The 13,286-nt window shown below is 47.4% G+C and overlaps 1 protein-coding gene across 1 annotated transcript; it reads right to left on the minus strand.

The window, feature by feature from the left end:
- Positions 1-3,075: 3,075 nt before the first annotated feature.
- Positions 3,076-11,418, minus strand: C3H6orf52 (chromosome 3 C6orf52 homolog). Its single transcript, XM_062187102.1, has 4 exons — positions 11,348-11,418; positions 10,936-11,134; positions 7,010-7,055; positions 3,076-3,206 (listed from the first exon to the last, which is right to left on the minus strand). Exons 1-4 carry the CDS (start codon positions 11,416-11,418, stop codon positions 3,076-3,078), a joined length of 447 nt encoding a protein of 148 aa, XP_062043086.1.
- Positions 11,419-13,286: the final 1,868 nt, after the last annotated feature.

Consider the following 13,286-nt stretch of genomic DNA (forward strand, 5'->3'; position numbering starts at 1 on the left):
CATTCAGTAGAAGCTGTATTTAGAATGTCGAGTTTTCAATTCATTTATTCGAGAAGCAGAGAGACAGAGCTCCCATCCATTGGTTCATTCCAAATGCCCACAACAGCCAGGCCTGGGCCGATATCAAAGCTGGGAGCTAGAAACACAATTCAGGGATCCTATGTGGGCAGTGGGAACTCGGTCACGTGAGCCATCACTACTGCCTCCCCAGTAGCGAATTAACAGGACGCTGGAGTCAGAAGCCTGCGGTGGGAATGGAAACCCAGGCGCTCTGATGTGGAATGTGGGAGTTTTAACTGCTCGGCCAAACACTGCCCCAGAATGCTGAACTGTGGCCTTTCCCAAGGCCAGTGCTGAGCAGGCCGATCATTTCCAATCCTGCTGGATGGTGACAGTGACACAGCTCCCATCAGTCCCATGGTCAACAACCCATGCTCTATAGCATGTTGTGCTCCCACACTAGCTTTTGGAAACATAGTTCTATGTTGTAGCCTCCTACCATGTCTCAGAATGCCCACCTGTGTGTCAATGAGACAGTCAACACTATCATTAGCAGGGCTTTCTGGTAAGTGATTTTTCCCAAGTATAGGTTCCGAGATCTGAGTATGTTTAAGGTAGGCTAGGCCAACCTGTGATGTCCAATAGGTCAGATGTATTAAACCTTTTCAACTTACAATATTTTCAATATACTCCAGGATTTATGGGGATGTAGCCCCATTTTAGGTTGAGGAACATCTGTACGTTACCCAACAAGTCCAGATGTAGAGACTTCAAAGTTGGCCAATTCCACAGCCAACCTTGAAGTTGGAAATGTCCTTTCCATCTTACCCCACTCTCATCCCTAGGTTTTTGGCATTACTTTAAGTTACAGAGTAGCTGCCACTGTGCCATTTATCACAACCAAACCTAATTCTAAGAACACAATTGTCTCGTTTCTCCCTTTAAAAAAACAGGTGAAATTCTTCCTGTTAGCATAGCCAGACTTTTTCCCCTATGTCTCTATCTAAACCAACCACTGGCAAAAGCAGTGGGACCACTACACATAACTCAGACCCGGCAAGAACCTCTTCCTGGAACTGAACCTGGGGCTAATCCCAAAACACACAGCCGGAGGATGGTGGATCCCGGAAAAGTCGGGGCCAAGTGGGGAATGCACGCTATGCTGGGGAGGGCTGTGTGAGAGAACTTCCTGGCCATTCTAGGTTGAACTAAACGAAACCAGTCGAGGATTTCCCCACGCCTGTGGTTTTCACAGTGGTATCCACACCAGAAGCAGCAGCAGCATAACCCAGAAACTTGATAGAGAACTGAAAATCTTTGGGTCTACCCCAGACCTATTGAATCAAACTCTAAGAAGGTGCTCAAGAATCTATGTTTCTGGGAAAGCAGTGCCAGATGGCCAAAGTACTTGGGCCCCTGCTACCCATGTGGGCAACTGGGATGGAGTTCCATGCTTCTGGCTTCAGCCTGGCTCAGCTCTGGCTATTGTGGCCATTTGAGGAGTGAGTCAGCAGACAGAAATGCTCACCCCCAACTCTACTGCCTTTTAAATAAATAGATAAAACATCATATATAGATATAGTTTGACAAGGTTTCCAAGAGATTCTGACACAGCCAAGTTTGGAAAAATTGTTCTAGTGGTTCTCAATTGGGGAAATTTTATCTCCGGGGACATTTAGCAATGTCTGGAGATGTTCTAGTTGTCATAACAGGGGTACAGGATGCTAGTGACCTCTAGTGGGTAGAGTTCAGGACCATGCTGAAGACAGTCCCCGTAGCAAAGAATCGTCTGGACCCCAAACGGCAAGTAGTGTTGAGGCTGGGAGACCTCACTGGTGCTGTAGGGCACAGGATATTGTTTTCGGCTGTCCGTAGGCCACCTGGCTCTCCACATGGGATTCAGGTGCTTGAAGCCTACTTAACTCAAGTGTTAGTATCTATTAAGCGCATTCAGAGCAGAAGAGAGGCCAGATTCCCCGTGCCCAGTCTGATCGACTCTCCTGAGCTGGTCTTCGAGCTCTCAAGCCAGTTACCATCTCTCTGATCAACACAGACAAGTCTTGTCTCCACTGTCTTCTGCTGCACACTGAGCTACACACAGAGCACTGGAGGGCCAGAAAGAGATCAAACCTCTAGTTCTGGGGTGGGTGTTTGGTGTAGTGGTTAGGTCACCACTTGGAACACCTACATCCCACATTGGGGTGCCAGTTTGAGTTCTGAGTACTCTGCTTCCAATCCAGCTTCCTGCTAATGTGCAGGCCAGGAGGCATCCAGTGATGGTCCAAGGACTTGGGTTCCTGCCACCCTGTGGGAGATCTGGATAGAGTTTTCGGCTCCTTTGACCTGGCCCAGCCCTAGCTGCTGCAGGCAAGTGGAGAGTGAATTAACCAAAGGAAGACCAACATCTCTTCTCTAATAAAATGGGGGGGCGGGGACCAAAACAACTAACCCTGTTTGGGACACCCACAAGCCACATCAGAGTACCTGGGCTCGAATCCTGGCTCAGCTCCTCATTCCAATCCTGCCAATGTGTGTCCTAGAAGGCAACAATGATGGTTCGGGTAGTTGGGTCCTTGCTACTGACATAGAAGACAGATTTCGTCCTTGGCTCCCAGCTTCCGCCTGATCTAGTTCCAGCCATTGGAGACATTGGGGGAGTGAACAAGCAAATGAGAGTGCTCTGTCTCAATTTGGTAAATGCTTTAGCTCTAAACTACATTTCTAAATAAGACACACACCAGTTAAACACAAGAGGACAGCGGCAAACATCAGGGTAGCTTGTGCCCCAGTCAGGTCAACCTCAAGCCCAACTCACTCTGACAACAGTGCCTTACAGCACAGTATGTCCTACCAGGACAGCCAGGTGAGGTTCTGGCACCGATTTAGCACACTTCCACAAAAAGAGATAGTGGCAAAGTTTATTTTTATATTGTGTTCTATCATGTCAAAGACACTTGAGTCCAGGAAGTTCCTATTTACATACAGAATCCAGGATATTCTTGGGACAACTCCCTTCCCCTAATCCAAAACAAAACAATGAATATGATCACTAGGAAGCTTAATGAAGGCCTTGCTTCACTTCGGGATGCTGGAGTCAACCTTATCCAGGGGCTGCCAGTGACAGTTCATGAGGGAATCGTAGAGTTCTTCACTTTTTGCCATAAATTGTTTGTTTAATTCTTCAATATTCAAATGAAGATTGGGATCTGCAAAAGCCAATAATGAATCTGAATTTGAAAGCAGAATTTTACAGTACACATATTGAAAATGACTAGAAAACCAGAGTTTTTAACTAGCATTAGGAGGAAGTATGAGACATTAAGGTTTTTAAGTGTTCCATTTCTTTTCCATAAGGCTTGAATGTAGAGATTCAAGCTATGACGGAAGTGGTATTACCAGCCTCAAGAAGCACTTTGATGGTGGAGGACATGGAGAGAGATAAGCAGACCCAAGAGATGTTTTGGAGATGAGTTCCCCGTGGGGAACAAGTGAAGGGAAAAGTCATGATGGGCCACACGTTCCTCTACATCTGGTTGGACACAAAGGCAAATGCCAAGCCAAGACCAGGAGTCTGAGGCCCGGTTTTGGAGGGCTACACGTGCTATGTGTCTGCTTGATTAACACGACGGTTGGAATTCAGAAACAGGAGGGCCTGGCCTCCTGCCTGAAACCTGGCGCCCTGTGACAAGGAGCTGGGCTGCTGCTACCGCGAAAGCATTAGAGGCGGTTGTCAGTCCATGTTGGCAGATTTCCAAAGTTTCCAAGGTCCTTAAGTATGTGACTTATTTTTTTCTTCTCCTTGCTCTCAGTGTAGCTGAAAAGCCCCATCTTCCTTAATTTTTGTAAGCCTCAGTTCACTTGGGACTGCAATTTGCTTTGTGCTATGGCCTTGGATTCATGCTATTTGTATGCCTGTTCAGGAGCACATATTTGTATTTCTACCCCCTTTCCAATTCATATACTGAAGCCCTACCCTCCAAAGTGAGGGGGCCTTCGCAGTGAGGTTTCATGAGGTCCTAAGGGTAGGATCCTCACCTGATGAGATTAGGAGCCTCACATGAGAGGACAGAGACCAAGCTTTCTCTTTTCCAGCCTACGTACAAGAAGCAGAAGTCTCAGGACACCCCAGCAAGACGGGGGCTGTCTACCAGCCAGGAAGGGGCCCGACCTGAAAGCAAACTTGTCAGGACCCCGATCTTGGATTTCTAGCCGCCAGAACCGTGAGAAAATAAACTTCCGTGTAAGCCACAGCAGGCCTAGCGTTGTAACACAGTGGCCTGCTGCACTTACCTCTTTAGAGCAGAGATCACAGGGCTGGCACTGTGGCAGGTGAAGCCACCATCTGCGACGCCAGCATCCTACATGAATGCTGGTTTGAGGTCCGGCTACTTCACTTCTGATGTAGCTCCTGGCTAATGCTCCTGGGAAAGCAGAAGATGGCCCAAGTCCTTGGGCCTCTGCCAACCATATGGGAGACCCAATGCAGTTACAGGTTCCTGGCTTTGGCCTGGCCCACCTCTGGCCATTGCAGCCATTTGGGGAGTGAGACAGCAGATGAAAGATCTCCCTCTCCCTGTCTGTCTCTTTCTCTCTCCAACTCTGGCTTTCAAATAAAGTCTGAAAAATTTTTTTTAGTATTATGAGATAGTGTTTGAGAGAGATGGTAGTGATGGCTATACAACTTTATGAATATACTTAATGCCTAATGCCATTTAACATAAAATTTACACTTAAAAAGAATAAGGAATAGTTCAGGAGAGTTAAATGTATTTACTACGAGAGGCTGGTGCTGTAACATAGAAGGCTAAGCCTCCACCTTCAGCATCAACATCCCATATGGGTACCAGTTCAAGTCCCGGCTGCTCCACTTCTGATCCAGCTCCCTGCTAATGCTCCTGGAATAGCAGTGGAAGATGGTGCAGGTGCTTGGGTCCTTGCATCCAAGTGAGTGACCCAGAAGAAGCTCCTGGCTCCTGACTTCAGCCTGGCCAAGCCCTGGCTGTTGTGGCCATTTGGGGAGTGAACCAGCAGATGGAAGACTTCTGTCTCTTCCTCTCTAATTCTTCCTTTCAAATAATAAATTTTTAAAAAGTATTTACTATGATTAATATTTGAAAAATATATAATGTATTTTGAAGACACAGTATTAAATGATGTTAAATCTTTTTGTATCAATTCCATGTTAAAATGATATTTCTGATACTGTTTTAATTCATGCTCTATAAGCCACTGGATGGCTCAAAAACAGAAACCTGTTTCTCACAGATCTGGAGGCTGGAGGTCCAAGATCAGGTAGAAGCCTGGTCAGGTTCTGGTGAGGGCCTTCTTTCAGGTTGCAGGCTGGCCAGGCACTGTATCATCATTTGATGGAGAGCAGAGAAAGAGCCAAGTGCCCTACAAGGAGGGCATCAGTTCCATTCATGAGGGCTCCATCTTCATGACCTCATCTAATTCTAATCAGCTCCAGAAAGACCAGCTCCTACAGCCAGCACATGGAGGGTTAGGGGTCAATATGAATTTGCGGGACACAAACATTTAGACTCTAATAGATGTATGGAGTGAAGTAAGAAGTATTAAAGTCTATTTCACTTGTTTAGTTTTTCTTCTTTAGCTCACATACTAGAAAATATAAGATCTTCTGCACGAGTGGCTTCCCAGCATGTTTCCACGTGATATCACTGTGCCAGATCTATGACCAGCTGGCACTTGAGTGGTTACTGTGTGCGGGAAGCGTTGAAGACACAAAAGCACTTTAGCTATCATGGTCACACTTTCTACGAGGCAAGAACTAATGTCCCCGCTTTGCAGAAGCGGGAATCAGCACACAGAGGACTGAGCTGCCTGGAATGACAGGGCATGGAAGTGGGATCTGCACCCTGGCAGTCTGGATCAGAGAGGACCTTGTTCCTCCAGCATTTTTGCAGATAATCTGCAGGACTGTTGAAGGCCGGAAGAGCAGGCCTGCACTTTAACCTCAAAGAAATTCCCCAGGAGCTGAAATAAACTCCCCTGGTTCATATGTAAATCAAAGTACTAAGAACTAGAACAGGCATAGGAAATTATTTTTAAATGTATCAATTTCAGGGCTGGCACTATGGCACAGTGGGTTAAGCTGCCACCTGCAATGCTGGCATCCCATATGGCTGCCGGTTCGAGTCCCAGCTGCTGCACTTCTGATTTCCCTGCTAATGTACTGGGAAAGCAAGAAGATGGTACAAGTACTTGGGCCCCTGCACCCACACAAGACCAGATGAAGTTCCTGGCTCCTGGTTTTGGCCTGGTGCAGCCCTGGCTATTGCAGCCATTTAGAGAATAAACCAGTAGATGGAAGACCTGTTTTCTCCCTTTCTCTAATTCTGCTTTTCAAACAAATAAGTTTTTAAAACTTAACTTCATTTAAACACTGAGCATCTACTAACACGCAAACTGTGTTAGTCATGGCGGCGGGGGTTGGGGGGGGTGGCGTGCTACACAGACTGACCACAACACACTCTCTTCATGGATACATATCAAAGGCAGTGAGGCCCGATTCTGTCTGGTAGGGGCAGAGGCTCCAGTCAGAGAGGGAGACCACACAGACCCCCGACAGGACAGACCTGTGATAAGGAAGCAGCGACAGTCCTCCGCATTTCTATTTCTCTTTCCCATTACTCAGAAGAAGATCATTTCCTTCCCTTCCTCAATAAGATGCATGTAGAAACAGGGGCTTCATCGGGCAAACTATTTTCACCCTCCAAAAGAAAGACCAAGAACCGGTAACCCTGAAGGAAGCTAGGAAGTCAAGGCCATGGCCATCCTCTGTTACTTTGCCTACTTCTTACTTCCGAAAGACTTGGGGAGTGCAGTCAGCTCACAAAAACAGGGCAGATTATTGAAGGGAATGGCTTAGGCATTCAGTGTCAAAATTTTCCTATAGAAGCTTTAAGTTTCTAATAAGTTAAGTGAATGAGGAACCTAGAAATAGGGCTTAGTTTTGTTTTCAACCACTGTAGCACAAGGTTTACATTACCTTCTAGTGGGTCTTCGTCTTGGTTTTCAGCCACAGCTGTGGTTTCCTATGACAAAAATTAGTCCCTTAAGAAAGCACTTTTATGTACATGTTTAATGTCAATGCACGCAACAGTGGGGGAGGTGGAATTTAGCTCTCAATATCTAAAACACCAACTTTCCTTTATATATATCAAATTTATTTTGTATTTCTATGAGCAGGATCTTTAAAAGGATAGAATACAATTCTGAAATGGGTAAACTGAGGCACAAGAAAAGTCACAAAGGAGGAGCAAGTCCAACAGAGACCTCTGGCCTCCCCAAGATGCTGGAACTAACTGGCATACTATGGTCTCAGAACGCTTCACCAGGGACCCTGGGGTCCAACTCTTCACTCGATCTCTCTCCTTCCTTCCAAAGGGCAATCTACATAGACTCCATGAACCCATTTCTTCATGGCCTCAATCCCCCAAGCTGGGAACACCACCGGGATGTCAGGTGCTCAAGGAAATGCACAGGCTACAGAAATGCAAGCCAATCAAATTGGGTTCTTAATCATGAGAGAATTCCAGAAGCACTCTTAAGTCATGGCTGGTTCAATTAGACTCTGTTGGCTGCACTGGAGCAGCACACGGGTTTATGACTCCCCTCTCTGTATGCCTGCTAGGAACTTGGCTTTAACTATGTAACTTTGTCCCCCCAAATGCACCCTATACAGGAAGGGCTGCAGTGACTTTAATTAAGCTTCCCTTGCTAATAAGAATGTAGATAAAGATCCACCATCTGTTCTATCTACCTGAAAGTACACCTCTCTTCACTCTGAAATACATCCTGGCTTGGAAGATAAGTTACAGTCACCATACATTTGACGAAACCATCTGTCTTTACTCAATTTAGAAAGGGTCAAGACAGCCAGAATCTGTGCTTAAAAGAGGCTTTTCCTGTGCTACAAGGCCCAAATAACCTCATGTTTCCTCCTCCAAGTGTGCTCTTGTCACCGGAGGTCCTCAAAGACCTGGGAGCAGGGCAGAGACCAAGTGGAGAGCGAGCTTCATTTGTCCTGGCCCGAGGCGTCTGGGCAGTGGACACTGCTGGTTGTCCTCGAACAAGGCATGTCTGCAGAGGTTTCGCTCTGCGACAGTTAGTCCAGGAAAGCTGTGCTGATGGACCCCGAAGACCCAAGATCCGTTTTTTTAAGACATCTACTTCCTCTAATCTTACAGAAGTTCCGATGTCAAAACGTAAAGGAGAGGGCTCTCTGGGGGTCCAAGCCTTTACCGCGGGGGGCCCAGCTTCCTAATAGGCAACACCCACCAGCATGGCAGGCGGAGGGCTCAGTGTGGCCACCAAGAGCAAAATGCAAGCCACAGACATACTGACTAGAGAAGGAGATAAAAATCCTGGGATGTCCCAAGAAGAAAGGAGGGGAGAGTTGGCAGGGTGAGAAAAAGAAGGATGTTGGTTTTATTTTGAAGACTTATTTGAAAGATAGATAGAAAATGCAAGCGCTTTCATCCAGTGGTTTACTCTGAATGGCCACAACAGCCAGGGCTGGGCCAGGCCAAGCCACGTGCCCAGAACTCCATCTGGGTCTCCCACATGGTGGCAGAGGCCTGCTGCTGCTTTTTCGGGTGCATTATCAGGAAGCTGGAGCCCAAGCAGCAGAGCTGGGATTTGGGATTTGCACTGGTGCTCAGATGTGCGATGCTGGCATCGTAAGGGAGGGCTTCACCCATGGCACCACAACGCTGGCCCCAGGATGCTAGTTTTCAGGAGTTCTCTCATGAGTGGAAAAAAGTCAAGAAAAGCTTTCATTTCTGAAGTAGATAATATACTCATATCTGTACTTCTCTATTTCAAGACATTAAGGTAGCCACTGGAAGCCAGATGGAGATGTACCCAAGAAGAACAGAAAAAGAAAAGAGTGAAAGGGGGAAAATGTGTGCTAAAACCCACGACAATGTGGTAGAAAATTTAAAAAAAAAAAGAGGAAAGAAAAAGGAAAAACTGATGCAGTGTCAACCACCTGCTGAAAGGGAAAACCCAAATTTGGTTAGAAGAAAAAAAAAAAAACAAAATATTTTATGCAAGAGGCACAGCTAAAACAGACTGGAAAAAAATATTGAAAATAAAACTTTGAGCCAAAAAAATGTCAAGGAAATAGAACTTTAAAAGCAGAGTTGGGGGTGGGTGCTCGGCACAGCTGTTGAGACGCCGCTTGGGAAACCTACATCCCACGTCAGAGTGCCAAGGTTTGAGTGGGAGCTCCCTGGCTCCGCTTCCAATTTTAAGTTCCTGCTAACACTGGGAGGCGGCACGATGGCTCCAGTACTTGGATCCCTGCCATGCGCGTGGGAGACCTGGATTGGGTTGCCAGCTCCTGCCTTCAGCATGGTGCAGCCCTGGCTGTTGTAGGCAGTCGGGGGGTGAACCAGAAGATGGGGCGTCTGTCTCTTGCTCACATTGAAATTAATAAAAATGCAAAAAAAGTCTATTCATTAAACTCAAGTTTGGTGTTACACAAAGGTCACCGTGCACATATATTGGAAACAAACTGGAGGAGTGAAATTTGTATGTTTAACAGCAAAGCGCTAATTTTCCTAATATGTGAACACCTTATCCAAACGAAGGGATACCACTCAACAGAATAAAAGAGAAAAACGCAGGGGCTGGTGCTGTGGTGTGGAGGGTAAAGCTGCTGTCTGCAGTGCCAGCATCCCATATGGGTGCCAATGCGAGTCCCTTCTGCTCCACTTCCAATCCAGCTTCCTGCGAATGTACCTGGGAAAGCAGCAGAAGGTGGCCCAAGTGCTTGGGCCCCTGCACCCACATGAGACAGGGAAGAAGCTCCTGGCTTCGGATCGGCCCCGAGCAGCCATTGTGGCCATTTGGGGAGTGAACCAGTGGATGGAAGGTCTCTTTCTCTGCCTCACTGTAACTCTTTCAAATAATAAATCTTAAAAAAAAAAAAAAAAAAGTCAAGAAACACTGATACCCATGAAGCTTTTAGCAGATATTTGGCCTTAATAAGACAAATGCCCCCCTCGCCCATCACGTTGGCCAACAGCACACGCAGAATGTAGAGGAGCAAGCACACCCAGCCCAGTGATGGAAACTGCAGACGCATGTGGGCTTTTTGGTGAGCAGCGTGCAATTTCAAATGTCTTAGCCTTTAATCCAGTCCTCCCACTTCCAGAAACTTATTCTGGAAGCAATAACATTTCAAATGTCAGATAAGGGAGGAGCTACAACAGTCACAGCGCATCGAAGGGGCAGTTTTAAAAGAGAACTTCCCTTATACAACCCACAAGCAGAAACAAGCAAGGGGCAAAGCAGTAGGGACCACACTGTGGGCTCCTGCCCAAAGCCCCTCTCCCCACCCTGCAGCAGAAACACAGCACGGCCACTGGGACCTAGCAAGAGCACAGGGAAAAGATCTAGGAGACACAAGTCCACTGCAATAGCACATTCTTCCAGCGGGGAGGAGGGAAGAAGAGGGGGGCAATGGGGAGATCATCCTTACTTCACCACATCTCGTGTGGTTTAGAAATGTTAGAGCCTTAAAATACTTTTAAAGTGTGTTCATGTCTGCGGCTTCAGCAAAATAAACCAAAAATGACTTCCAGTCCCAGCTTAAGCGTTGGAGATAATTTAGTCTCTAGAACAGAGTGAGGACTTCCCCCTGTTTGCAAGTCAAGTTTCTTAACTCATGCCCGCGTCCAGGCTCAAACTGTATACATTACACCTGTGCACAAGCTTGGCTTTTTTTCCCCCAATGTGTCACATCTCAGGAAAGCTATTAAAACTTTGCTTTCTGGGATTAAGACAGTGAGTAAAAGCTATGACTGTGGGAATTTGAATGGTGGAGGGGGTGTGGGGAGACTTGAGGGTATGACAATAGACACTGTTTATAGCACTGGGCACACGAATGACTCCCTCGTGGGGTACCTGGGGTGTAACCGAAGCTCCAGCTGTGGATTCTGGGCTCTCACAGGCATAAAGGAGGCTGCATCCATTTCTGCCCACTGCACAGCCATAGCTGTAGCCAGGGAGAGCATAGGCGCCATGCTGTCGCTCACACCAGCTGCTATGGAGGTGCCCCTGGCCCGACTGGAACTCCAGCGTCAGCCTGACAGCGGGGGAAACAGCAGTGTCAACCATCACCGACAGGCAAGCCACCCTTCACCAAGCCTCCCACCTCCCCACGCCTCCTTCCTTCTGGGAAGTCCCGGCTAGGCCTGATGTCTGCTTAACTGGAGAAGCACCTAGGTTCAAAATGGTATTTCGTCGGGTGCTGGAAGCTCGGGAACAGATGATAACCGTTTTCATTTTCCTTCAAGGAAGGAGAGAACTGACTCACCTCTGCCAGTAGCGGTAATGGTCGTTTTGCTGGGCTCCACCCAAACCTGCAAAACTTTCCCACCTAGCCATTTACCCACGAGCTTTCCTGGAGGCCAGAGCCCACGGTTTTTAACCCTGCATCAAGATGTCAGCTCGTGGGCTACCCCGATAGCGCTCCTTAAAACCACCTCGCAGACGGAGCAATTACAGTGAGTGGCAACTTCTGCTGGACAATTAATCGCTTGAGTCTCCTGACAAGGGGGCAAAGGTGTGGGTGGGGGTGGGGTGCATTGGAGTCACCTGCAGCTTGTTCCTCTGGCTGCCAGCTGCCATGCCTGGCGAAGCCAGCTGAGCCCAGGGCGAGGACAGAATGGGACGCCATGTTGGTGGTTGGCTCAGAAGAACCCAGACATCTCCACTGCCAACCCCCTTCTATCACCACCATCGTCATAGCCGAGAAGGTCAGGTTTAATTATTAAAACATCTAGACAAATACCACGATCTGATGTTTCCTCCTCAGTCAGCTGCTAACTATTGGAATTTGCACCTGGTAACTTTTATGTTTATCCTTTGCACATTGAAATCTATCCTAAGCAGGTGCAAAATCAAGAAGTAGAGAAGTGTGGTACCCCACACCCCTTACATTAATGTACATACAGGGTAAAATTTTAAAGACACATTTTCTGTGATTCACTAATTTTTTAAGGATTTATTTATTTATTTGAGAGGCAGAGTTACAGAGAGGCAGAGGCAGGGAGAGAGGTCTTCCATCCGCTGGCTCACTCCTCAAATGGCCACAACAGTGGGAGCTGGGCAGATCCGAAGCCAGGAGCCAGGAGCTTCTTCTGAGTCCCCCATATGGGTGCAGAAGCCCAAGGACTTGGATTATCCTCCACTGCTTTCCCAGGCCATAGCAGAGAGCTGGTTTGGAAGTGGAGCAGCTGGGACTCAAACCAGCGTTCCAGCCGGTTCTACAGATGGCGGCTTTACTCGCTATGCCACAGTGTTGGCCCCGATTCACTAACTTTAAAAAAGCACAATAAAGCAGTACTTCCCGCACTTTGTGGTGTGTACCAATTATCTGGGCACGTTGTTGACAATGTGGGTTCTGAGTCAAGAGATTTGGAGTGGAGCCTTCGGGGTCTGCATTTCCGGGCAGCACCCATTTCTAAGCAGCAGGGCTACCCTAAGTGTCAGTGAGAAGCAGGTAACTTGGAGCTGAAGTCGGGGTACTTAGGGGTTTGGTCATTTCCCTGCAGTGTGTTAGCAACTATTCCATTCTTCCGGTGCTTCCTATATTTGATATTTACCTGTAATGTGAGAAATCGTAAGCATGATGAATTGAAACAAATCAGATGATGCCATCATTCACGTCATTTGCAGGGCTCCTTATAGTCAAGGCAGGGAACTGGCCTGCGCATATAGTGGCGCTTACTCTCCAGTGGATTTCCTTGTGTCTTCCGGGGAGGTGTTGATTGGCAGGTGGGGCAGACATTGCTAGGTGCCACGCAGGATTGGTTTCTCTCCTTCCTTAACGACAGAATCCTGGTTCTATTCAGGGCCGCTGAAACATTACGTTTCTTAGCTCGCCCCCTTGCAGCTAGATGTGGCCAGGTGGCCTGTGTGACTAATAAGATGTAAAGAGAACTATTGGAAGCGGATGGAGGAAAACTGTGCAGGTGACGGGCATTTGCCCAGCTGGAAGGAGGCTGTTTGTCCTGAGCTCTTTCCCCAGCCTGATGAGGGGATCATAGATGTGACAGTGAGAGCCAAGGTACCCTACAGAGACTTTGGGCCACGAGGTTACATCTAGGAGGAAGTCATGCACAGGAATACTCCATCCTGACGAAGATTCTTTGCTTGGCCAAACTTTTTTCCTTTTATGTATTTGAAAGGCAGGAGAAAGAGATCTTCTATCTCTGGTTCACTCCCCAAATGCCTGCAACAGCCAGGGCTTG

This window comes from Lepus europaeus, chromosome 3 (genome assembly GCF_033115175.1).
Source record: "Lepus europaeus isolate LE1 chromosome 3, mLepTim1.pri, whole genome shotgun sequence".
NCBI classification, from domain to species: Eukaryota; Metazoa; Chordata; class Mammalia; order Lagomorpha; family Leporidae; genus Lepus; species Lepus europaeus.